The sequence below is a fragment of the Amphiura filiformis genome, chromosome 8 (assembly GCF_039555335.1).
Source record: "Amphiura filiformis chromosome 8, Afil_fr2py, whole genome shotgun sequence".
Taxonomy (NCBI): domain Eukaryota; kingdom Metazoa; phylum Echinodermata; class Ophiuroidea; order Amphilepidida; family Amphiuridae; genus Amphiura; species Amphiura filiformis.
Genome location: NC_092635.1, coordinates 41,496,191 through 41,521,427, shown reverse-complemented (window position 1 = coordinate 41,521,427; position 25,237 = coordinate 41,496,191). Strand labels below are relative to the sequence as shown.

The 25,237-nt window shown below is 37.2% G+C and overlaps 1 protein-coding gene across 2 annotated transcripts; it reads left to right on the top strand.

Annotated features, from left to right (window-relative positions):
- The first annotated feature begins 1,046 nt into the window (after positions 1-1,046).
- LOC140159047 (uncharacterized) lies at positions 1,047-21,464 on the top strand. Of its 2 annotated transcripts, XM_072182374.1 has the most exons (8): positions 1,047-1,220; positions 2,277-2,429; positions 3,237-4,629; positions 9,101-9,281; positions 11,523-11,615; positions 12,863-12,970; positions 17,182-17,216; positions 20,774-21,464. In XM_072182374.1, exons 1-7 carry the CDS (start codon positions 1,058-1,060, stop codon positions 17,194-17,196), a joined length of 2,106 nt encoding a protein of 701 aa, XP_072038475.1. In that variant the 5' UTR covers positions 1,047-1,057; the 3' UTR covers positions 17,197-17,216; positions 20,774-21,464. The 2 variants fall into 2 exon arrangements, with proteins under 2 accessions (XP_072038475.1, XP_072038476.1); XM_072182375.1 differs by lacking the exon at positions 17,182-17,216.
- Positions 21,465-25,237: the final 3,773 nt, after the last annotated feature.

Sequence of the window (25,237 nt, the reverse complement as noted above, 5' to 3'; positions counted from 1 at the left end):
CTAGGCAATAGACGATCTAGGGCTCAATATAATCCAAAACATTCATGGGTCATTTTGTCTCTTGGGTCCGAAACTCAATGGATCCTTGTTAATTTTTTTGTAGGTAGCAATATTAAAGGAGTATTTTATGATCATAGCATCCTCTTTTATGACATTTTTCTGTAGATATCCACAAAAAAGTTCATTTTCAAAATTTCTTTTGATTTTGCATTTGTGAATTATGCATGATTATGTGTATTACACTGCTCCACAGACAATGTGTTGTAATTTCATTCTGGTGTACCAGAACATAATTCAAATTTCATGATAGTCTTGCAAAATGAATTAATCTGCAAGAATTTTTTGTATATGAAACATTATGTACCCAGAGGTTTCCAGTGGTATACAAATCTGAACTTTTTTGAGAAAATTGGTGGGGGGATGATGCTGCGGATCACAAATGCACCTTTAAGACCTTTTTGATCAATATTATAAGTAATGACCAAAGTTATTTAACAGGATTGATGAAAGGAAGAGACTGGATAACTCAGTAAAACTGTTTTAATTTGAGGATCCATAGTGGATAAGGAGTTTTTTTGTGGTTTGACCTTAGGGCCCACCTGATTTTTAGGGTTGTAAAGCAGCCAGTACTGTGTTTAATTGAGCTACAATGTAAGCCTTGATAAGGCCTAAAAAATTGTTTAATTGGCGTAACATAAATAAAAATTAGGGTTGGTTGGTCGGCTTTTTTACACACACATTTTTATTTTTAAGCTGTAAATTGCGTATAATAATAGGTCTTTTTTAATTTAAACAAAAATTTTATATTTTTTTGCAAAAAAATGAGAAAAAAAGTCTAGGGTCGGGTTACGCCAATCAAAACTTTTTTTATTAGGCCAAAGCTTGAATGTAAGGTACAGAACACCATCTGTGTAAATCAGACCACTTACATTTTTTAATCAGAAGTTGGATATCTTTTATATAAATTGAATGATTTGTGTATCAAGCTGTATGTTTGCAATTACATTCCTGTTTTTTTTTCTTTATTCAATTCAATTTAGAAAAGCACTTTCCAGATATGGCCAAAGGTTTAGATCGTGTGTCAGGCAAAGAGGAGCAAAGCGGAGGTTGGAAGAGAAGCAATGTCAGTACACAGCTTAAGGAAATTGCCCGTACTATAGAGCGCTTGAACGGCCGACAAGAAATGAAATCAACACTGTTGCCGAGCAATAAGCCACCACGTAAGTTAACCTATAATGCTAATGCCAATTTTCCTTGATACTGGATATTATACTTATATATTATAGACCTTATGCAATAAACCAATTGGAACGATAACAATTCAAATGGGAGCAAAAGAGACAGTTCTGAGATGACAGAGGGATAGGTCTCCAGATTGATTCCATAATCATTCATACCTACGACTTATTTTATTGTATTGTCAAGGGAAATTACCAATGGAGGCCTCTTGGAAGACAGAATTTTATTTAAATAAAGATGACTATCATGAGTGACATCATATTAGGTTTCAACAAACTCTTAAACGCAACACTGTAGAAGTTTTTGTAATTGTATATTTTTTACTTGGCCCTTAGATGGTAAAATGACATAGCTCAATATTGTGACTTTTTGATATACATCCATATCTTGGGTGATGAGGGGATACTCGTTGCATTGATGGCATCCAAAAATCAACACAGTACTTCATTTTTTAAGATAGCAGAGAAGCCTATGGCTAGAATGCAAAGCATTGATATAAATTCATAACCTCATTAATATACGCGATACATGCAATCCAATCATTTATTTGCCAAAACACAAACGCTGAACGCGGTCACTAATATTCAACAGTGGACCTCCGCGCCGTCAGCGTAAGTTTTAGTAACCTCCGCGTGCGCAGTGTTGTGTGTCAAACAAATTGCGAGAGCGCTGGCCGCCGTATTTGGATTGCGCGCTACCATATTTGATTCACACTTTTGTTATTGGTCGTCTGTTTTAGCCTGATCGATTTTTGGAAAGGCAAAACGTAAAAATTATTTATTTTTTGAGAAAAATTGTGTGTTATTTTGTAAAGTGAAGAGATGAAAGTAACGGTAATGAATGAGGTTAATAACTTTGCATCGGTTATATGTCGGGCATTGTGAAAAATTTAAACATTTTGATTTGGACCTCGGAATATAGGGATATTCCTTGGTTCCAACTGCGAAATGTTTAGATTTTTCACAATGCCCGACATATAACCGATGCGCAGTTATTAACCTCTAATAACTTACAATTTTATTTCTGTCACATTGCAGCTCCTATCAAACCCAAAGAAATCCAAAGTGCAAACCCAAAGTCTAATAGAAGAGACAGGAACAAAAATAATAGAAATCGAGGACAACGAGGTCATGGAGGTGAACGAGGTGAACGAGGCCGTCCTAATCTCATGGAAATGGCCTTTGAAAGAGGTAGGAAATAAAAGGATAGTACAATAATAAATGAAATGAAAAATACAATTTTCTAATTTTTATTTCAATATATATATATTTTCTGATGATATATGATGCATACATATATATTTTAAATATGACAAAAAAAAACCAACCTATCTTTAGTCTGTCTACCTTCCTCAAGTCAGTAAAGTAAACTCATATTTAGAGATTTTCTCAAAAACTGTTCATTTTTGCAGGAATCTGTTATGCTAGCTGGATTCCTTGCATCATTTCCTTTCTGAAAATGTATACTTTATATACTTCTCATCATTACATTTAGAGATACAATAAAAAACAATATCTAATTTACTGACTCGAGGAAAGGTATGCAGACTATCTTGCCAATTAGGGACAGTCGGTTCAACCAACTGCTTGTTGTTTTTTTTTGGTGTTTTTTTTTTAAATTTTAGAAGCAGATAATTTACCTGAAAATCACTGAAAGCTTGATAAATCTGGAAAAGATCTGAACAAGTTTTAGTAGATACAGTATATTTTGAAATCTTCCCCCAACCCCCCCAAAAAAAATCAGTAAAAATCAATCTACTTCGAACAGAAACTGCAGGGTTTTTTTTCCTAAGCTTGGTTTATCAATAACCTTGGTAGTTCTATGGTGTCTATGTGGTTTGTCTTGGGCCACTGCTCAAAGTGTTCAGCAAATTCCTGTAAAGCATGCAGAGGCTTGTGGGATTATGCTGGTACATAGTGTACTATAAATTTACTAGCACTTAAAAAGAATCATATTCGCTACTTGTCATTTTCTACATTTTCATGTTGCTATTTCAGCAAATAGGGGCGCTTCAAATATAGAGCCTGACTTTGGACCCCCTGGTTTGGACCCCCTGGTTCCAGACAGAGGTAGTGGATTTGAGAGACCACCTGGAATTGATGACAGAGATTTTGATGTTCCTCGTGGCAGAAGGGGGCAAGATTTTGATCGCCCTGGCATGAGAGATGACAGGGGCATGGACAGAGATTTTGATAGACGAGATGATCGTGACTTTGGGGGACCCGGAATGCGCGATCGTGATTTGGGAAGGGATCGCGGGTTTCGCGGGCGGGATGGTATGGGCATGGATGATAGAGATCTTGGTATGGGTGGGCCTGACAGAGGTGGTCTAGATATACGTGAGAGAGTGATTCGTGAGAGAGAGATTGATATGCGTGAGCGTGAGAGAGAAATGCTTGAAATGCGTGAGAGAGATATGCTTGAAATGCGTGAGAGAGATATGCTGATTATGCGTGAGAGAGAATTAGTTGAAAGAGAAGTGCGTAGTAGAGGAATGGGAGGTCCTCCAGGCATAGATATAGATGATGGTCCTCAAGAAATGGGTGTAGGAGTTCCAGGCATGGGAGGGGGTATAGAAGGAGGGGTTGGAGCACCAGATATGGGTGGAGTAGTTAGTGTAGGCGGTCCCCAAGGAATGGCTGGTGCTCAAGGATTAGGAACAGGATTACCTGCTGGTGCAGCTTTGGCTGGGGGACCAGGAATGGGTGGCGCCCCAGGTATGGGTGGTGCTCCAGGAATGGGTGGCGCCCCAGGAATGGGTGGCACCCCAGGAATGGGTGGTCCCCCAGGAATGGGTGGTGCCCCAGGAATGGGTGGTGCCCCAGGAATGGGTGGTGCCCCAGGAATGAGTGGCGCCCCAGGAATGGGTGGGGCTGCAGGAATGGGTGGCACTGCAGGAATGGGTGTCGTCCCAGGAATGTCTGGTGCCCCAGGTCCTGGTATGGGAATGGCTGTAGGAGGAAATATGGGTGGTGCAGTGGGAATGGGAGTAAGTGCAAGTATGGCTGGTGGATTAGGTATGGGTGCTGGGGCAAATATGGCTGGAGGGTTAGGCATGGGTGGTGCAGCTGGTAGTATGGGTGGAGGAATGAACATGGGAGGACAGAATGGAGCCGCTGCGGTAATGGGTAACTTTAACTGGCAGCAGCAGCAGGTGCCATATTCAGGCTATGACCAGCAATCCATGTACGGCAGCTATGGGGTCAGTAGCTCAGCGGCAGCACCAGCAATGTCAACACCAGGGGGCTATGATACTACTAACATGTCAGCAGCACAGATGGGCTTAGTCATGTCGACAAGTGGGACAAGTACGGACCAGATGGCACAGTCGGCTGCTACGTGGGCTGCCCACACACAGGGTAGTGCCGCCAAGGCTGCAGGCAAATCAGGGTTAGTATATCACTTTCACTACACAATTTATTACACGTCTTTCAAGTTATTTGTGGCTATTGTGGAATATACCCATCGCATACAGGTGGTGTACACAGTGTAAGATGCAGTCTCGATATCGTTATTGCAGGAGTGCGATAGGTTAGTACTGCAAAGGTTCACCTGTATGTTGCTACCTGCAAAGTTGCACATGATATCAATTAGTTTAAAGACCTGTAGCAATGATTGTGTCACTGTATTTTGTAACTTACTATATCTACCAAAAAACGTTTCAAAACGTAAAAAGCGGCCAAAGTTTAAAAAATCTTTCCTGTGTGGCTTTTCACCCTTTTTAAAACTTGGTCCCATTTAGTAAAGTAGTATTATCATGAAGAATGAGTCCTAATTTTTACATGCAACAATGTACTCTTATAGGTTTAAGACTGTTCGAAAGCGGTGCAATATGACGTAGGCTACCGTTTGTATTATCAAAAACATTTCAAGGTTTATGTTTTATTATATTGCGTGATCATAAAGAGTAGTAGAGTATTATATATACTTAGCAAATTGACTGTGTGTCAACCTGCTACATATAGGCCCTACATCTGTACATAAGGCGAGAATCGCACATGACGATGAAGAATTTAACAAAGTGAGTATTTGCTACAAAATACATTATAACGCCTATACTGGAAAAAACTTCAATTACGCATTTAACATTAATTCATTTGCTCTACAAAATAAACATTGACAACTAAGAAAACCAACAAGTAGCCTATAGATGACTTCGTATGGGTCTTTAAAACTTTCATAAATGGGACCAAGTTTAAAAAAAGGTGAAAAGCAACAAAGGAAAGATTTTTTAAACTTTGGCCGCTTTTTACGTTTGGAAACGCTTTTTGGTAGATATTAATTCTTTTTTGAGGTAAAAAGTGCGCTAAGTGGTTCTTTGTAGCCATGCGAGGTGAACTAGTTGGATATCCATATTTCGCAGTTAATGGTGCTTTGTAGCCCTTTCAAGGGCAAACTAGTTGGATATCCATATTTCGGGTGAGTGGTGTTTTGAAGCTCCGAGGGCAAACTAGTTGGATATCCATATTTCGCGGTTAGCGGTTCTTTGTAGTTTCAAGGGCAAACTAGTTGGATATCCATATTTCGCGGTTAATGGAGCTTTGTAGCCCTGCAGGGCGTACTAGTTGGATATCCATATTTCATGGTTTGTGGTTCTAGTGGTTTTAACGACCCGTAACCACCCCAGTCAGCTGCATACCGCATCCAGCTATTTTAATTATCAAAATACTGGTTTTTTAATGCTATGGGGTAACAGAATTATTAAAAAAATTAATAGCTGAACCCAATAGTTCAGCCAAGGACTGGAAACGACATATTGATGACTTTATATAGAGTGTATTCAATAAACCCAAAGCGGAACGAGAGTTGCTAAGTAACCGCTATCCGAACCATAAACACACATGCATGATCAGACAACGAGTATTCAATTTCCTCATAGCATCCCACGTTGTACACACGCCAGTCGAATTTGGCGGTGTTGGTTTGTTAGCCCTCCAAGTTATAACATCGTTCACTTTGTGTTGAACATTGTATGTGGGCCTCGCTGTAATAACATAAAGATCAGCATGATCAGTGTGGTATCACAGAGCAGACCCTTGAGAGGGTCTGCTCATTTGGCTCATTTGCATGGCAGTCGGACTCGCCATTGTATTTGATCATTTGTGTATGGAGAGCAATGGCGACCCGTCATTGTATTTGTTCATGTGTGTATGGAGAGCCACTCTTGGAGCCCATGGGACTTAGGCTAGGTCCTCAGGTAGAGTCAGACGCTGTATGTACTAGAAACGCCCATTCTTGATTCTCGCTCATTCAATGTTAGCATTAAATTTGTATTGCCCGGCGGCCCCGCCAGTAATGGAAAAACCTGAATTTGTTACATAAAAAGAAATGAAAATTAAAAAAAGCAAGGTTCCACCTGAGTACATATTAAATTGGTGTAGAAATTGTTTTCAAATATATATATGAATTTAGACAAACATACGGGATATAATGAACCTTTGACATGACGCCATGATGACATGATTTTATTAGTCGTTTTGTATATCATAATACCAGTATTTGTAATTTTATATTATATAGAACTAATATTTTGCATCATAAATGCGCAGTTCATATGCACAGACGATTACTAATCTTCAAGACTTCAAAATAACATGTTACTAAGCAGGTAATAGGTGCTGGCCTTGTCCTATTGTACTTGTTCATTTGTGTATGGAGAGCTCACTGACCTGTTAATAGAGGTCAATGGGATAGCTTCTTTATGGGGCACTTCTCCATCGGTTTCAGGGCGCAGTTCATTGAACTCAGCGGGATTCTATTGCAAGTGCTTTTATATTATTACAAAACGGATCGTGGTTATTGCCTTGACAAATCTAATACATAATTCATACCAGGGATTAATAAATCCAGGGGTGCGGATATTTCATTGGTCGCAAAACCACCGGGATTCGATACAAGTTTGCGTTGTAAATGAATGCGTGAATAAGAGTGTCATCCCCTTGGCGCGATATTTGATTTCTGAAAATACTCAAGTTGCCGTTCAAAATGCCTAAAAATCATCAAGATATTGCAATACTGTCTAAAGTGATGTAAAATTGTGGCAAATTTGTATGATTTATCGCACATAATTTCTGCGTAGCGTGGAGAATCATTTACATAGGATTTTGGAGAAAAAATGTGATAATTTTAGGGAAATATAGAATGGCGGAAGAAACAAATAAAACATTTTCCTGGAATGTGTAGACCATACTCTTTCTGTTCCATTGATTTGGATACTGAAATAATTCTTAAAATGAAGCTGTTGGGTGATTTATGTTGGCGTTTCTAGAGTGTGTCATTATTGGCAAACATCTAGGGATATTGTTGAGAGGGCACTCGATTCACGAGATTTCTTTTGCAAGAACGTCAAAATAGCACGAATTTTGTTGGTTTGCGACTGAAGAGTGTCCACACTATAGATTTCTGCCATGCAAATTAACTAGTGTCAGTGGGTAAGAAAGTGGCATCTTTTGAATCGTTAAGACAAGCCACATAATCTTATGTAAAACTCTGCTGGGTGTTTCGATCATGTATTATGCGTGTTTGGTCAAGTGAGGGTAATTTGTAAAGCATCAACTTGTGAACAAGTCATAGAGGGGATATTTGGGTGCATTGGGCACTTATGGGTTGGGTATAATAGATTTCTATGTATACAATTAAGTCTGATATATTTTCGATGGAATATATATTTTCACTTGAAAAGTTAGTAGTTTTCCTAATTGCAATTTCTGAATATTATATAAAAGGTGAGAATAAGACTGTAAATGTAAGAGTATGGGATAATTTTGATTGTTAATAAATGCGAAACGCCGGGCGTGTAGACATCAGCAATATCAGGGATTGCCGCGATTCCTGCAGTAGCTTTTATGAATAGAATACAATAGTGGATACAATAGCGGATACAATAGCGGAACAATAGAGCTCTTTTACGGGCAAATAAACCTTGTCGCGTTTTGCTAAATTTCACTTCTTTTTTATGAACTAACCGTTATTTTTTAAACTTGTGGCAAAACTTCGATCAAGTTTTTAATATTTAGGCACTGTGCACCCTGTGACCTGCCATATTTGTGAATTGCTTTAAAATCCATTTTCAGTAATGTTAGCTTGGTAGAGTATGTAGGACAGGTTTTGGTGCTTGTTACATATAATTAATTATGAATTTTAACCTTTTGAAAACATAATAGATTGGGCGATTCCATTTAAAATCTATACTACCCCTGTAGAAGATTTGGGAAATACCTTCCACAGGGAGAGTATGAATTGCAAATGGAATGAACACATTAGCACCTTCATTTGAATTTCATACACCTTTTGAGAGAGATTCAAACCTGAATCTTCCACAGAGAGAGGGTGAATTTCAAATGGAGCTGCAAATGTGTTCATTCCATTTGAAATTCATACTCCCCCTGTGGAAGGTATTTCCAAAATCTTCCACAGGGGGAGTGTGGATTTGAAATGGAATAGCACATGTCAACTATCACCAGACATTAATGAGAGTGGCAACTACCTGCACAATTTGGTATACTATAGAGTCAGCATAATTTATAATCCTAATGAAACTGGCAAAGGATTCATGCAAGAATCATAACAGCCCAAACTAAACCTAGGGTCATTAGGTGGGACAGGCGATTTGCGCGGAAAAAAATAGCAAATTGCACGAAACTTTTTTTCAGTGCAAATCATGTATCCCTGCCCATAGGAAAATAATAGCCAATTGCGCGGAAAAAAATTTCCGCGCAAATCGCCTGTCCCTGGTCATTAGTGGAGATATTGACAACAACTTTTTGTTGTCAATATAAACCGAAATTGCTACAAACTAAAGAAATTCAGCGGGACATAATATGCCTATTATTAAAAAATGTACTAATTCACTGTTTTCCAGCTTGGATGAGTACTTGCGTGATGCCGTTGGGAAAAGTAGCAGCAAAGCATCCAAACCATTGAGTGAGGACACAGAGGAAGATCTACGCTTGCGATGTAGCGATGCTTTCATCATAAGAGAATGCGAAAGACGTTTCAAGAAACGAATCAACCCTCGTGATGGAAATGTATCCACCATCGGGGTAGGTATATGAGACAAGTTAAAAGTGAGAATAGTGTTGCATTTAACTGCAAGGACTGCCTTTTTTACTAGAAATACATAATATACATTTAACCTCAAATATTCTTGATTTACTATTTGGTGTGAGGCACTTATAATATATGTAATTTAGAAAGACACTATGGTCATGTTGAGGTTGACCACTGCTAGTCAAGTTGAAATCCATACACCCCTATGGAAGACATGACCGTAAATCTTCCACACACGGAGTGTGAATTTCAAGTAGGACTACCTGAATGTGTGATTTTAAATTCACACTCCCTGTGTGGGAGATTAAGGTAATTTCTTCCGTAGAGGGTTATGAATTTCAACTGGAATATGTCATTCCATAGCAAATTCCTGCATTTGGTGGTTCAGTTTTAGATTTTATGAGTTTAATATATAATTGTTCAATACCATAAAAACTTGATAGTTAGCATATGTGCTTACTATCGAGTGCTTTTGAAAACATGAAATTGTACCAAAGTCTGGCTCTTTACCAACTGAGCTAATGGGTTGAGACACAAATTTGCAGGTTTACTTGTTCGTATATAACTATGTGTATCGATGATTTCCTCAAAACCCTTTACACTTTTGTGGATGGGGCACTTCATGTTTGCATGTTTTAAAAGAGCTTGATAGTAAGCACATATGCTAACTAACGATTTTTTACGGTGTATTGGTAGTTTTGTGCATGAAAGACACCAAACCATGTTTTGGTGTTTTTTCTCTTTTTGCTACAACAGGAAAATGGCAAGGTTATCAAGATCGTCAAGGTACAGCTTTGATCATTTCTTGTCTGCTTCATTCATAAACTACTAACATGTTTCTTAAAAGGCTTTTTTCACGTACATAGAAAAATAATAAAATCTTTCCGTTTAGTCGGTCAGCTGTTGACGTTAGTTTTGTTGCGCATCACCATAGTAAAAATGTTTTGCAAAGTAGCCCTGATACCCATATCATACTAAGTAGCTGCAATGAGCGCAGTGTCTTAGCTAGCCACCCGTCTGGCCGTCATTTTAGACAGGGAGTTTGCTCCAGGGATGGACAAAATTAATGCCTTTGACAGATGCTACATTATAATTGTAGGTGTTTAGAAAGTCAATTGACCTTTTTAGCAGACCAGATTTGCAAAACAAGCATGTAGCAACACATATTTGAACTCTTTGAACACCCAATGGGCTGTAGAAGTCTAGTAAATGTTTGAAAGGTTAAATTAGGACAGGCAATTTTATTCAAATAATGGGCAAACCTGAATTTCTAGCTAAGACCCTGACTGAGTGTATTTTCTTAATAATATTTTTGATGTCTACATCCTAGGATGATAGGACTCTAAATAATTGAGGACCCCTTGATTCTTGGAGGGCCCTCAACATTAGAGTTGGGCGACTATCACTTTTTTCCTAGTCGACTAGTCGGCAGCAAATAGTCACGACTACGACTATAGTCGCGACTATCTGTGGTTAGAATTGGACCAAAAAATCGAGTGAAAGTTTGGTGCAAATTTACAATAAAAAGTCAACAAGACCAATCTAATGATGATTTATAGACTTTATGATTATTGTTTGTATAGTGTTACTATTGGTAAGACAATGACTAATGTTTTTATCACATTTTCACAGTTTATATGTAAGTATTTGGTTGGTTTTAGTGCAGATATCTGGCGCTTTTAACATGATTTTGTAACATTTAAATATAGTTCCATTTGACGACTTTTGGTTTTCAATAATAGTCGTAGTCGCGACTACCAGTAATAGTCGCGACTAACGACTATTGGCGACTTAGTCGCCCAACTCTACTCAACATCTGTATGCAACATGCCGGTAACATTGTACAAGCGATTCTGCAGTTTGATCACTAGCAAGTTCTCTGTCACTCATTGCTACTGCTAGTATGATGGGTATGGATAGAGGAAGACCTATCTACCTGAACTCAAAGGGTGAAGTTATGGGCTCACTATTAAGAAAAGGCTTATCAATTTATCCTTAACATAAGCATTTTGAGAAAAACCCCATGAAATTCTTAGTATTATTAACTGGTTAACTAACATGAACATTGTTCAAGCTAGGTTAAGAAGGATACCCTGTTTCCTGTTCGTGTTCATTGGTTGCAGATAGAGCACCGGGTTAAATAACCAATTAATTTTTAGTTTAAATTGGTGTATTCCCAGGGTGGTCTTATGATTGAATTTAATTTAATTTACCAATCTTTTTTCTTGTTGTAGCCTGATGGCAAAGTGATACCAGAGAAAGCAAGTGCGGCACCTGCAATTCCAAGCCTGGATACAAACACAGTCAAGAACTTACTCACAGAATTGGTAAGTATTCAAAAAGCCATTTCATCTCCTGTGATACACAGGCAATAACTTGCGCACAGAATTGGTAAGTACTTAAAAAATCAGTATCAAAGTTCAGCCCTCTGATACACAAACACAGTCAAGAACTTGCTCACAAAATTGGTAAGTACTCAAAAAATCAGTATGAAAGCTCAGCCCTCTGAAACACAAACACGGTCAAGAACTTACTCACAGAATTGGTAAGTGTTCAAAAAATCAGTACTGAAAGCGAGGCCCTTTGATACACAAAAACCATCAAGAACTTGCTCACAGAATTGGTAAGTGCTCAAAAAATCAGTTTGAAAGTTCAGCCCCCTGAAACACAAACACGGTCAAGAACTTGCGCACAGAATTGGTAACTACTCAAAAAATTAGTACTGAAAGCACAGCCCTCTGAAACATGAACATGGTCAAGAACTTGCTCACAGAATTGGAAAGTTCCAAAAGCCATTGCAGCTCATGTGATACACAGGCAATTAATTACTGACAGAATTGGCAAGTATTGTTATGCAGTTAGACTTTAGGAACCAGATTGTTTCACTAAGATAGCAGACAGGAAATGTCACTAGTTTGAACCTTTACAGGCAAAAATACAGCTTATTTAGCAAATATCAACATGGGCCCAGCCCTCGAATTAACCCACAGCACCCATGGCATTTTGCCGTGGGTGCCCATCCCCGCTGCCGTAATGCCCTCAAAATATGTCCTTTACCCAAGGCAGTCACCTGCCGTGCCCTCTAATGAAGTTGCCGTCGGTGCCCCAGCCCTGCCCCTTCCATTATAATATCATCTATCTATGTTTGTGTGTGTTTTCTTCACTTTTGAGATATTGCCTTGGTGCCCTTCTCAAATTTTCAACAGTTGCCATGATGCCCTCTTGAAATATTACAAACTGCCGTGCTGCCTTACCTTTTCAGTGAAAATCCAAGGCAATTATCAACTTGCCCTAAAAAGTTGCTGTGCCCCTTCAGATCCTTAATTCGAGGGCTGCATGCAGATGGGCCACCAACAGAAATAACACCTAACATACTGACCTAACAGCTAACACCTTAGCTGTTTGGTACTTCACACTATGAGAGTAATGGGAAAAGGGTAACTGTTTGTCATTTTTCGGCACAACGATTTTGCCCATTTGCGCAAACAAGTGGCATATTCTATAGCATATCATTACTTCAGAAACCTTACACCTTAACTGGTAGTATTGTTCTTATCCTCTCTGCAATTTTTAGTCGCAGTCCATGGTAAAGAATGAAGAGGATGCCTCCATGGCACTACAGGTGTCCAACGCATTAACACAAGCATTACTCAATTACCGGATCAAACACATGCCAGCTGAGGTCAGTAGCTAATCAAGAAGATGGGTGCTTACAATAACCTTTCAATCTTATTACCGTAAAAACTTGATAGTTAGCATATGTGCTTACTATCGAGTGGGTGCTTTTAAAACATGCAAACATGAAGTGCCCCATCCACAAGAGTGTAAAGGGTTTTGAGCAAATCATTGATACACATAGTTGCATACGAACAAGTAAACCTGCAAATTTGTGTCTCAAGTCAATCCCATTAGCTCAGTTGGTAAAGTGCCAGACTTGGATACAATTTCATGATTTCAAAAGCGCTTGATAGTAAACACATAATGCTAACTATTGAGTTTTTACGGTATAAGATAAAAGGCAATAATTGATTTTGTACTGGCAGGATCATTGTCAAATGTAAGACTAACTTCATGTCGAATTATTCGCCTATTGCACGGTTCCGCCATATGCGAGGAGAGCCTCGAACTGGCAATAGACATGAAAGGAAGTATTACTTAACTTTACGCAATGTTATATGACTGGTTCAATTCCCATTCATGCATTCTGCCAGATCGAAGCTTTCCTCGCATATGGCGGCACCGTGCAATGGGTGAATTAAAACCAATTTATTGCCATAATGTATGATCTTTGAAAATTAATTTGGTTAAATAATTTTTTTCAAACCCAATCTTGTTGGCACACATTTGTAATTATGTTTACGCATGTCCCAACTTACACCTAATTGGAATCGGCCACATTCATTGTGTTTGTAGGGTAACAGAGCAATTTTAAATTAATTTAAATTAAGACATTAAATTCCCCATAGAACACCAAGATAGGTGTTTTTTTATTCATTTAGCTTATTATTTTGGCATGAAATGACCAGATAATCTTTCCTGGCAGTTGGTGCTAATAAAAAAATAACTTAAAATTTGGCAGAAATTGTACATAATGGCTTTTGAATAATGCATCGCATGAATGTAAGAGCTATGTGAAATATCTTATAATGTGCTGTATACACATGAAGGAGGCATAGCTTTGTTCACCCACGACCCTCAGCATTGAGCTATTGAAGTTGAAATCCACACACCCACTGTGAACGACATGATCTTAATCTTCCACACAGGGAGTGTGAATGTCAAGTGAGACTACCTGAACTGGTGACGCCATTTGAAATATACAGCCCTGTGTTGGCAATTAAGGTCATTTCTTCCATAGGGGATGTATTTGAAGTTGAAGGGTGCATTACTCCTTGGCACTTTTCAATGTTATTTCTGAAGATGTAAAATCAATTGTAATATCTGTGTATGTGTCGAGTGTGATTTTTGTGAACACCATCAAACGTGGACAGTGGGTATACAATAGAAAATGCTGTGTAACTGGGACACACAGGAACAGGGGACGGCCAAGCTTGCTGGTCAGTGTCGATAGATGGCAAATAGCATAAAAACACATAGACAATGTCTGTGGTTTGGGGTGTAAAGTAAATTCTTGAATTCTTCCGTGGAGTGTACTCTGCATCAAGTGTATATGAGCGTGACCGTAGAAGTGATACACAATCACGCTGATTGGCTGATCAACAGTCATGACAACAACTTCAGTTGACCCATTGGTCATTGGTGCGTAGAATGGGGACTGTTGACTACCGTGGCTCGTACCACAGCAGAATTAACTTTTGGTTCAGTCCAAGCTGGGACAAAACTGTATAGTCTGTGGTAAGACGTATAAACTCACTGTCTACGTTTGCGGGTGGTTAAGTGTGTGTGTGTTTTTGTGTCTCTGGGGTGGTTAAACGAGTGCAAGAGACAATTCTAATTTCTCATACTGTATTGTTCTCTTTTCTAGCAATCTTAATTGCGCACACAGGTATGTTGTTTTTCTGGCTGAAATACCATAGACCTGTTGTATTTCCGTGTTGCATAACGTTGCTGGTCGGGAAAAACCTTGTATGTAATTCCAAAGGTCAAATGCAAAACCTTATATGTAAAATATGAGCCCCAATTACAAAACCTCATATGTGCAATTTTGCTCAAATTCTATTTTTGTGTCAACTTGAACAAAATGTCCCAACACACCTTCTGGTGCTTCCCTTTTAACTGTTAAGTGCATAAGTGTCTGTAAATAACCAAAAGAGCAACACCATGTTCTATGTAAATCCTGTTAATTTTAAACTATTTTTTGCATCTAACACGAAATGGCAAAACTGTTACATAATTATGAGGTTTTGTAATTGGGCCCACTTTTTACTTAATGAGATTTTTCATTTGACCTTTTTCCCACCCAGCGACGATAATTTTGAGTGCTTACATTAGTTTTGTTATTTTTGAATGTTGAATACCCAGTACTACCCTGAATTTTATGGTGTTTAAATTTTACACCATTTTATAACTAATAAAAGACAAACATACTTCTGCATACACCTATATTTTACACCCCCCCACACACACACACACCCCACCCCCCACATGTACCACACACATCTACATGCACATACATAATTGAATTCTTTTTCATATTGAATTATTGCAGGAGAGTTTCAGTAAAAGCAATGCAGTTACCACTTTGGATATCTGGTAAAAGCCAAAACCATTTTTACGCTATATGAACAATGCACATTCCTTGTTGCTGCTTTGAACACATTCTTATTAGGCTGTATAAAATTATTTTGTTGGTTCTCGTCCCGCCTGCATCATTTTTTTTCAATTTTTACAACTGCAACTTTCAATTTAATAAAGCTGCTGTATTTATTATGATGATAAAAAAGTTAATTAAGCAATAAGAATCACATTAAAGAAGTTTTTGTTGTATTCTACCATTCAGAAATTTCAAATATAAAGCCCCTCATCATTTTCCAACAATGCATCAAAAAAGGATTACAACTGCAAGCAATGCCAATTTTGCATTACAAAAAAATATACTTCTGCCCTTGTCAATTCATGAAAACCCTCCAGACAAAAACCAACAAATACATTTCATGTGGCCTTATAATGATTTCAGACACATTAGACATCAGTTTTGACATATGCTGCCACTATAGCTTTGTGCTTTCATTATTTTTGATTTGCTCATGTTTATGGTAGGTCTGCACAAATACAAAAACAAATCTATCTATCTCCTCAATATGCATCATGTACTGTACATTCATGGTGTTGAAGTCATTGGATGGGTGCTAGTTTTACCTTGGTTTTTCCAAAAAGTAGTGATCTGTGTGACCCAAATCTGTGCATTTGAATAATATCTTGAATAATCTTATGCTTTTTTAATGTGAAGTTCCATCTATTATTTGAAATCAATCCAATTGAATTAATTGAATCAAGAGTCAAAAGGTGGGGGAAGAAATGTCATCAAACTTTTTTGAGTAGAACCACATTTACACTTAAAGAGGCATTTTGCGATCCACAGCCTCATCCCCCACTTTTCTCCAAAAAAATTTCTTGGAGATGAATAACATTTAGCAAAAATATTGTAAAATTTGAATTACATTCTGAACTCCTGGTACACCAGAATGAAATTACAACACAGTGCCTATGGAACAGTGTAGTACACATAATCATGCATAACTCACAAATGCAAAATTAGAATCAGCTGAAATGTTTGGAATAAGCTTTTTTCGTGGATATCTATTGAAAAATGCCATAACAAGATGATAGGATCACAAAATACTCCTTTAATCTGATTTTATGTTTTGATTGAATAAAATTCCTTTTAATGCATTAAAACATGCATGCACCTTTTGTTTTTATAACCTATCAGAATTGTGCAATGGTGTGATATTACATGTTATGGCCTTAAAGCTGAGATTGATAAGAGTAGGTTTATTCAACCCATATAGAGGGTATCCATGTTCTATAAGCTGCATATCCTATCAGCGACAGCTATACCTTGTTTAGGACTTTCAAAAGAAGTACCTGCGTGTGCAACCATGACTGTTTCAAAATAGCCCGCCAAAGTCATGCAGGTAACTCTGAGGTCGTGCATTGAATTGGTTTGAATGAGGAATACTAGGGGAATCAGCGCCTTTTGTTAGAAGTCACACATGAGTGAAGTGGATAACCTCTATGCGCCATTATCCAGCTTTAAAAGATGCTTGCTGTTCCTAAACTATATGCATGTTTGTTTGTTTGGAGTTAGCTGTTGTTTTGCTGTTGACACTGTTAAGTTGCCTTTTTGATTTTATGTTTGGCTTTCACAGATAAGTTACAATTATTATTGTTTATATACTTTTTATTTCTCCACTTTGTTTTACGTTATAGGCTGACAGCTTTTGATTATAATCATGATAATAGAGGTATTTTATTTTTCTTTCTTTGGTTTAGAAAACATACACAGTGGAACCTTGTTAACACAAAATTGTCAGGGTTTCAGATTTTAGTTTTTTAGATTTTGATAATTTTGTGTTATCAAGTCTTATTGATGTATATATGAAATAATTATATGCTTGGGACTTGAAAAGCATTTTGTGTTATCAGGAAATTTGTGTTAACAGATTTTGTGTTAACGAGTTTCCACTGTAGTTTGTTTGGCTTATAATTGGCGAAAGTTGTTAGGTTTGTTACTGTGTGCTTCAACAAAGTTCCAACTTGCTCTTGTGTAAATACACATAAGCGAGCACTAGTCACACAACTAGCTTAAGAGCTGCGTCCAAGTCTGTTTACGCTATTTTATATCAATACACAATATTATGAGTCTATTTTTGCCAAAATTATTAAGCCAAACAAACTATAAACAAATCATGAAATGACAAGTTTGTTTCCAGTAGGTGGCCTAAAAACCAAAATGAAATGTGATTGTTTTGTTTTTTGGTAGAGTCGGGATTTATGGTAACAGAGCCCTCTAATTACATTATTGTCAAATCAGTGCAGAATAGTGTTGTTATGAAATTAATAAGTTTAACAAAAATTATACATTGATTTTCATAGGATTTATTGCTTGTGAACAAAATGTATATCGGAAAAAAATCTTTTGAAAATTGTTTTCATTAATTTTTTGCTTGAAAATATATTTTACTTGATTTCTCAAATTAAAAAAAGAAATGTGGTAACATTGCTCCCAAAAATGAATTAGGCAAATGTTTTGGAAGTTAGCCTCATTTAAAATAAATGTAATTTATGGTGCATTCCACAATGGGACTGCCAACCAATTGACCCTTTGCATAGTCACCTCAAAAAAAGGTTCTACCCAAGTGCATGCTAAGTGTTTGTACCCCTTTCATATACGCATGCTCTAAATATCTTGTACGCTTTGCAAAAGCCTTCTGATGCGTTGCTAGAATAGCGTGAAAAACGAAAGTGTACTATTTGTAATTAGTTATTTTGTTAGCAAGTTGGTAGATCCATTAGTAATTAAGGCATCCACCGTCGAATGGTGAACTTTTATTTATCTCTACGACCCCTATTTTTTAAGTAGGAAACAGAGTGAACAATAACAAACTTGGACTACCTCAATGTTAAGGTCCAGCGTGATGATTCTCTTACATGATGGTATACGAGTCAGGTTCTGCTGTTCAGAGTCTTGATTATGATCATGGATAGAAAATACTTGTGGTATTTACCTGTGTAGGGTAGCTTAACTTGAAGGTGTTGGTTTAATCTGATAATCGAAAACATAGTAAATAAGAATGTAGTTGCATGTTGTTTAGAAAAAGTAGATTTTGTGGAGATGGATCTTACCTTGTCACTGTTAACACACAAGGCTATTCCAGTTGAAATCCATACACCCCCTATGGAAGATATGACCATTATATCTCATGCAGTGGGAGTAGATTTCAAATGGAGTAACCCATTCAGGTAACCCCAGTTGAAATTCACACTCCCTTTGTGAAATATTAGGGCATGTCTTTCATAGGGGTGTATGGTTTTCAACTATATAGAATAACCCATACAGCTCAAACAGGGGCATATATGCTTGATAATGTGGTACTTTTGGGGTATGGAAATATACACAGGTTTAAAAATTAAAGGAAGAATGAAAAAAAGGGGGGGGGGATTCAAAACTCTTGTCAATGAAAGCAAGACCTAACCTCCCAAGGAAGAATTTATTTTATTAGATTAATATTTCCCTGACTAGGGTGGGGGAAACTTACTTCTACATATACCCCAAATAACACATCAGGGATAATACATGCTCAAATGTTCGGTAAGGAAAATAGTCAACTTTTGGTTTCAATGTTGTATACCCCTGTCTGAGCTCAAAAATAGAAAACAAGTATGCATCCCCATCTTGGTGTTTTGGGTGGTTTATTTTAAACTTGGGTTTGAGTGGTGTGATCAAGCACGTCAAAAATAACTAGGAAGTATTGATGCTATGATCTCGTTCATATTGTGTTGTTGTTGCATTGCTTAAGGGAACAAAGCAAAAGGTTATGACGTTCTATAAACAAAAAGTTCTTTCATTGAGGGGGGTCAAGATGTCTAATTACGTTTGTAAATAATTAATTAAAGTATCAGTCATAGTTGATCTTTCGGGTTGGAATGTCCAACATTTCAAACTTGCGTTAGTAGGAGGGAGGGGGTCAGCCAGTAGCCTCCTAACGAAAGGACTTCTGTTTATAGGATGTCACTGATCTTTTGGTTTGTTACCTATCAAAGTAATATAAGTAGGTTGAAACAAGAAACTTCTATGCACCAAAAATGCTTTTATTCACCAGAAATACCCGAATCTTTCTTAGCTATTATCAGCTGTACAGCACCACATGGATAAACATTGCAACATTGCTTTTGAGGAAGGAATACACTATTTTTTTGGCTCAACATATATCACAAATTCTGCTTGATCACACTGTGTTATCTTTTGATATCTTCCCGTCTCCTTTTTTGCATGCATGGTTCAATGGTGTAAAGTAACTTAATTTGATCCACAGAATTTACCCCAGATCGGTTGCAAACATACTGATATTGTCAAATTTGCTAAAGAGTGCAAGCCATTTAGATGAAGTGAAATACAGATATGTTGATTCTTTGGATCCGATTATTTCATACAAGTTATTTGTTTTACATCACTTTTTTTTTTGCTTTGTACTGTTTGAAGTTGAGTTGAACTTACAATTTGTGACTCATTTCAAAAAGAGAAGCTATGGTAGAGTTGGGCTATCATTATTACTGTATCATATTTGACCTAATTAACATCTGAAGGGGGGCTTTTATGTATATTACCATATTGTTCAAGTCAGACTACAGGTATTTCATGTAAAAACAATGTTGTAGTTCAAGGAAATATGAAATAATGCCCCATTAGAAACAATATAACAACTACTACAACTCTTAAGTCTAATTTTGGTTTTACTGGGGGAAAATTGAAAATTTGAGACCATTCTCAACAAAATCAGAGCAAGTTTTATTTTCATCCCTGCCGCAAAATTAAACCTATGACATCCAATGGTACTCTTTGCCATAACTCCATAACCGTACATCACAGATAGGTCAAGGTATATACTTTTTCTGAATCCTTTTGGCCATAGGATCCCGGTGGTGTGAGTTTAATTTTGAACTTGACCCTCTGCAAAGTTGAATGGCTTCATTCACCTATTGCACATTTCCGCCATAATACAAGGAAAGCTTCGAACTGGCAAGACATGAAAGGAAGAATTACACAACTTTACGAAATGTTATATGACTGGTTCAATTCCCATTCATACATGCTGCCAGATCAAGGCTCTCCACGTACATGGCGGAACCATGCAATGGGTGAATAGCCTAGATTATTCAGCTCTATAATATGTACTATTACTCTGCCAAATATTGCAACTTTAATATGAGTTGCATGATTGTAGTGCATGTGAACTGAAATCTCTTAAATTACATCACTAGATTAATCTTGCCTTTTTTCTCTTTGTTTGTTTTGATCCAGATGACGTAATGATTGGGACTTCATGACAGGAGTGTGATACAGCCTCTTTGTAGTTGTAAATATAGTTGCTACTGTATGTTTGAGCCAAAATGTATATGATGGTGTTTGAAGGATGTCAGCTGATCAGCTGGGTGGGGGTAATCATGATCAAAATCTGATGGGAAGGGGAAGTATTTTAACTGTAATCTTAGATGTCGGTGGATGAGTAGGGACACTTTTACCACTGTCTGGGTTGCAGTACTAGCATATTTTGACCTGATTAGCACCCTCTCTTTATTTGCTCCTTGTTAACCATGAAAAGCAAACCATGTTTTAGTACCCCCCCTCCATAGTCAGTGCATTTGTAGAGTGATACATTAAAATTGCCAAAACTTACCTACTTGTATGCTAACATCTGCAATGGCTTAGATTTGTTGTGCAACGGTTCTACTATTTTGTATTTTATCATATTTTGCTTGGCAATGTTATGTTTAGTGTGACTTGTATACCATAGTAAGAACAGGGTCCAATACCAAAAACTTTGCGTGAATCAAAATTGATTCTTCCAAACTCATCTGCTAGGAATCAAGAGAATCAAGTTAACTTCCTGTTTGTGGTATAGGTAAGAATTGAGGTGAATTAATTTTGATTCGCTCAAACTAACTTGAGGAGAATCGATTCTTTGTTTCTTGTGGAATTTGCGACCCTGACAAGCGCCTCACTTATAATGACCAAAGAAGCTTGAGTGCTAATTAGGTTGAATATGCGACACAATCTGATCTACTCAGGTAAAAGTTGGAGATTTTGAATATTACCATTTGTAACTTGCTCTGAACCTTAGCTTTATAGTGATTTTAAAATTCTGTAGTCCCTGGCATACATGTTTGCAAGGTTATAAACTTTTTATTATTTTCATTTTATTATTTATTTTTCCCATATTTTGATCAATATCTCAATTTCATTATTGCCGACTTTAGTCTGATTGGATAAAATTGTGTCAAATGCAGGCCTTGCCGTTTGAGGCGAGCGATCGCTCTTGCTCGCCACAGCTTGCCCAAACTCGATTTCTAGTGAGCGATTTTCCACTCGCCATGGACACTAAATATCACTCGCTGCGAATATCCCAAAATCAGCCATCGAATCAGCAAATTCAGTATTTAATCGATTTTGTACCCCTCAAAGCGGAGAAAGGTACAAATTTTTGCGCGCTTCGAGCGCATTTGATCGTGAAAACTATTTTAAAACCGAAGCTCTACTTGATTATATCCCAATAAGTATATTATGAAAATGTGTGAAAATTCAATCACTCGCCTAGCATCGTGCTAGCGAGTGATTAACCACTCGCCTTTAAAATCTAGATGGCAAGGCCTGCAAATGGTACTTAAGAGGTGTTAACAAACTGTATTTTTTGATACTTATTCCAGTTCATGTTGTAAATCATAATTGATAAAGAGTAAATAATATTTTGACTTATTTGTTCTGTACTGTTAAGAATTTTTGATGGGATATTTTAAATAGATTTGGAAATGTGCATTGATCACAAATTCTCCTTTAAGAATTTACCATAAATTGTGCCCGGGGGGGGGGTACTCAAATTTTTTGGGTAGGGGTGTGCCTCCGAAGATTTTGAAGTAGGACCCATGGCTATACCACTTCAAACCTGATTTTTACTACCGATGCATATACCAACATAGAATAGACACCCATGACTATACCAGTTGAAAAGACAAAATACCACCCATTGATATACCAACCCCATATACTGACCCATCCATATACCACTACCCGGTATACGTTTAGAATACCGTAACAAATTTTCATATCATATTTCTTATTTACTGTATTTTGTATTTTTTTTATTCAATTTATCAAGGGTCTATCATTTATTAATTATTTTGTTTGTTAGGGGTAGTGCAATAATTATGTGTACCATCGGGGTGGTGAATTATAGGGGGAAAAGATTTTTGGCAGGCCAAAGGGGGGGGGGGCAATTTTTGGCAGAACATTTTGAGAATTCACCACTCCGGGTACATATCATTGTTTTTTTTCCTCTTCCCTTTTTTTGTAATGAATACAAATCCAAAATATATTTATTGTTGTTTTGTTTTCTCAGTTTCATAAATTATGTTCGTTTGTCTTGTAGGGGCCAATATGTAGCCTAGTTTGTAACAAGTATTGTGTAGGGAAAGATGATTCTTGCACTTATTTAGATTTTATTTAACAACATACAAAAAAACCACGAAAACAGTGGCGCAGTCAATGTCCCCCCCGCTCATCATGGCCGTTGGTTCATGCAAAGCAGTCGATTGACGGAAGATGTCTGTGAAAAAAATTGTGTGAGCAATAGCAATATTTGTACCCTGCATGGTGAAAGAAGAACGGAAAAAAAATTTAAAAAAAATTAAATAAATAGAAATTTTGAACATGAATTTTTATTTATATTTTTTTGATACGGTACCTTTTTTCTTTCTTTCCACTCATGATTTATTGAAATTTTAAAAGAATTTAATATTCAGGCATTTCTGTTCAATGCCATTGCAATTATCATTGAATTATCGAACCAAAACAACATCAATTTGACCCATGCATATCGATCGTGTATGATCTTGGCAGTGCTGTCGCGTGTCATGTCAGCTGAATTCGGCACCAAAAATAAAACTCAACTTTACACTAAAAACTTACCCGATTGTTGAAAAAACCTATAAGATTTGATGCATTTAAAAATCGGCAGTTACTTTACTTAAATTTTGCGATCCCGAGTTCCGAGAGGCAAAACTGACTTTAAAAACAGCGATGAAAAAATTGCTGTTGCAACTTCGATACCGATAATATTTCAGTGATTTATCAAAATTGGCCAGGGTAAACAGAAGTAGTGCTGGGCTCGCATATACTACACCGGAAGAGTGTCGCCATCTGTTTGCAATGACAACTCAACGTTTGCTATAAATCGGACTATCAATTGATTTGCCCAGCTCTGAATTTATGGTTCTGATTTGCCTTATTTGGATAGCGATGTACCTTATTTGGACACGATCAGACAATTATTTTCGTAAAATTCATGCAAGATTCTCGCCCCATTGATATACCAATATCTGATTTAGACCCCATTTCAATACCAATTTCACCTTACTACCCATGCAAAACACAAAAAAACGGAAAAAATAAGGGGTCATTGATATACCAAGCGGCCGAAAATGCGACCCATGTTTGCGGCACGTCCCCGTATGGCCATTTGTACTGAGTACCCCCCCCGGGAAATTGTGTAAGCTTTTTTTATTTGAAGTTCATGTTGCAGATTGAACAATGTTGTAATAGTAGTTTACAGTTTGATCAGGTCCTGATTTCACAGACTTGCATGCAAAGCATTCCAAGTGCCAAAAACTCGCTGTTCTGCAATGACTAAAAATCCGAAACAAAAATAGGGCATGGTGTGGGACCTAAGAATAATGGACACATGTTCATTGCATATTTTTGTGATATCAGGTCTTGCTCACATTTCACCACAGCATTGGATCATGATGTCCGATTATGGCTGTTTTAGTGTGTGTACTTGTCTGAAGCTGTGTAACATAACTGTGTTCTGTATGCATTATATTGCTTGAAGGACATGTTTTCTCTTAAGGGATCTAGAATGAGCGTTTATGGCGTTTCGACAGTATTTTTTGTGGGACATGAGAGCACCTCAGACGTATCGAATTGCATTATAATTTTCATTTTTTGAAATTCACGATATAATACAAATTTTATGACAAATTATTAAAATTTGATATTTTTCAAATTTTTGATATATAACAGTCATCGAAATAAATTTTATAAATCTAATGATATATTCTTAAAGTGTATGTAGCTGGGAGGAAAAGATGACGATCAATTGAAAATTTTGACCTTTTATATTGAAGATATGGATTTTTTTCCCCAAAAGACCTTTTTGGGGGAATCCATATCTTCAATACGAAAGCTCAAAATTTTCAATTGATCATCGGCCTTTCAAAATTATTTGATATCAGAAGGACATTCTTCGTACTCAGAATGCAATTCGATATGTCTGATGTGCTCTAATGTCCCACAATAAATACTGTCCAAACGTTCATACCCCTTCCCTTAAGGCAAATGTCTTTCAATTCTGACGTAACAAGAAAAAAAAGCCATCAGTCCATCACAACCATATCCAGTATGGTGAATTCTGGTTGAGTTTGGGTCATTAAAAGCTGTATTCTCTTACAAATTCTACATGATTTAATTGTATGTCAGCAATCTTGGGTGTACATAACGACACTGATTACAGAAGATAATCTGTGGTTATATTGAAATTTATGATGACGCTGCCAGTATTGATAATATCACAGATTATAGCAGTGACCCACAATGTTTGTTGATAAGTATTGGGATACTTTCAGTAAGGAAATGTAAATGATCCCACCCCTTCCTTCCAATGTTAAATCATGCAATGTTGCCCATGCGCACCTAGAAGTACCCAATATTAAT

Coding starts and splice junctions, on each gene's coding strand:
- LOC140159047 (XM_072182374.1), top strand. CDS start 1,058: ATGGCCAAAGGTTTAGATCGTGTGTCAGGCAAAGAGGAGCAAAGCGGA. Junction 9,282..11,522: donor GAAATGTATCCACCATCGGG/GTAGGTATATGA, acceptor TTCTTGTTGTAG/CCTGATGGCAAAGTGATACC. Junction 11,616..12,862: donor AGAACTTACTCACAGAATTG/GTAAGTATTCAA, acceptor TGCAATTTTTAG/TCGCAGTCCATGGTAAAGAA.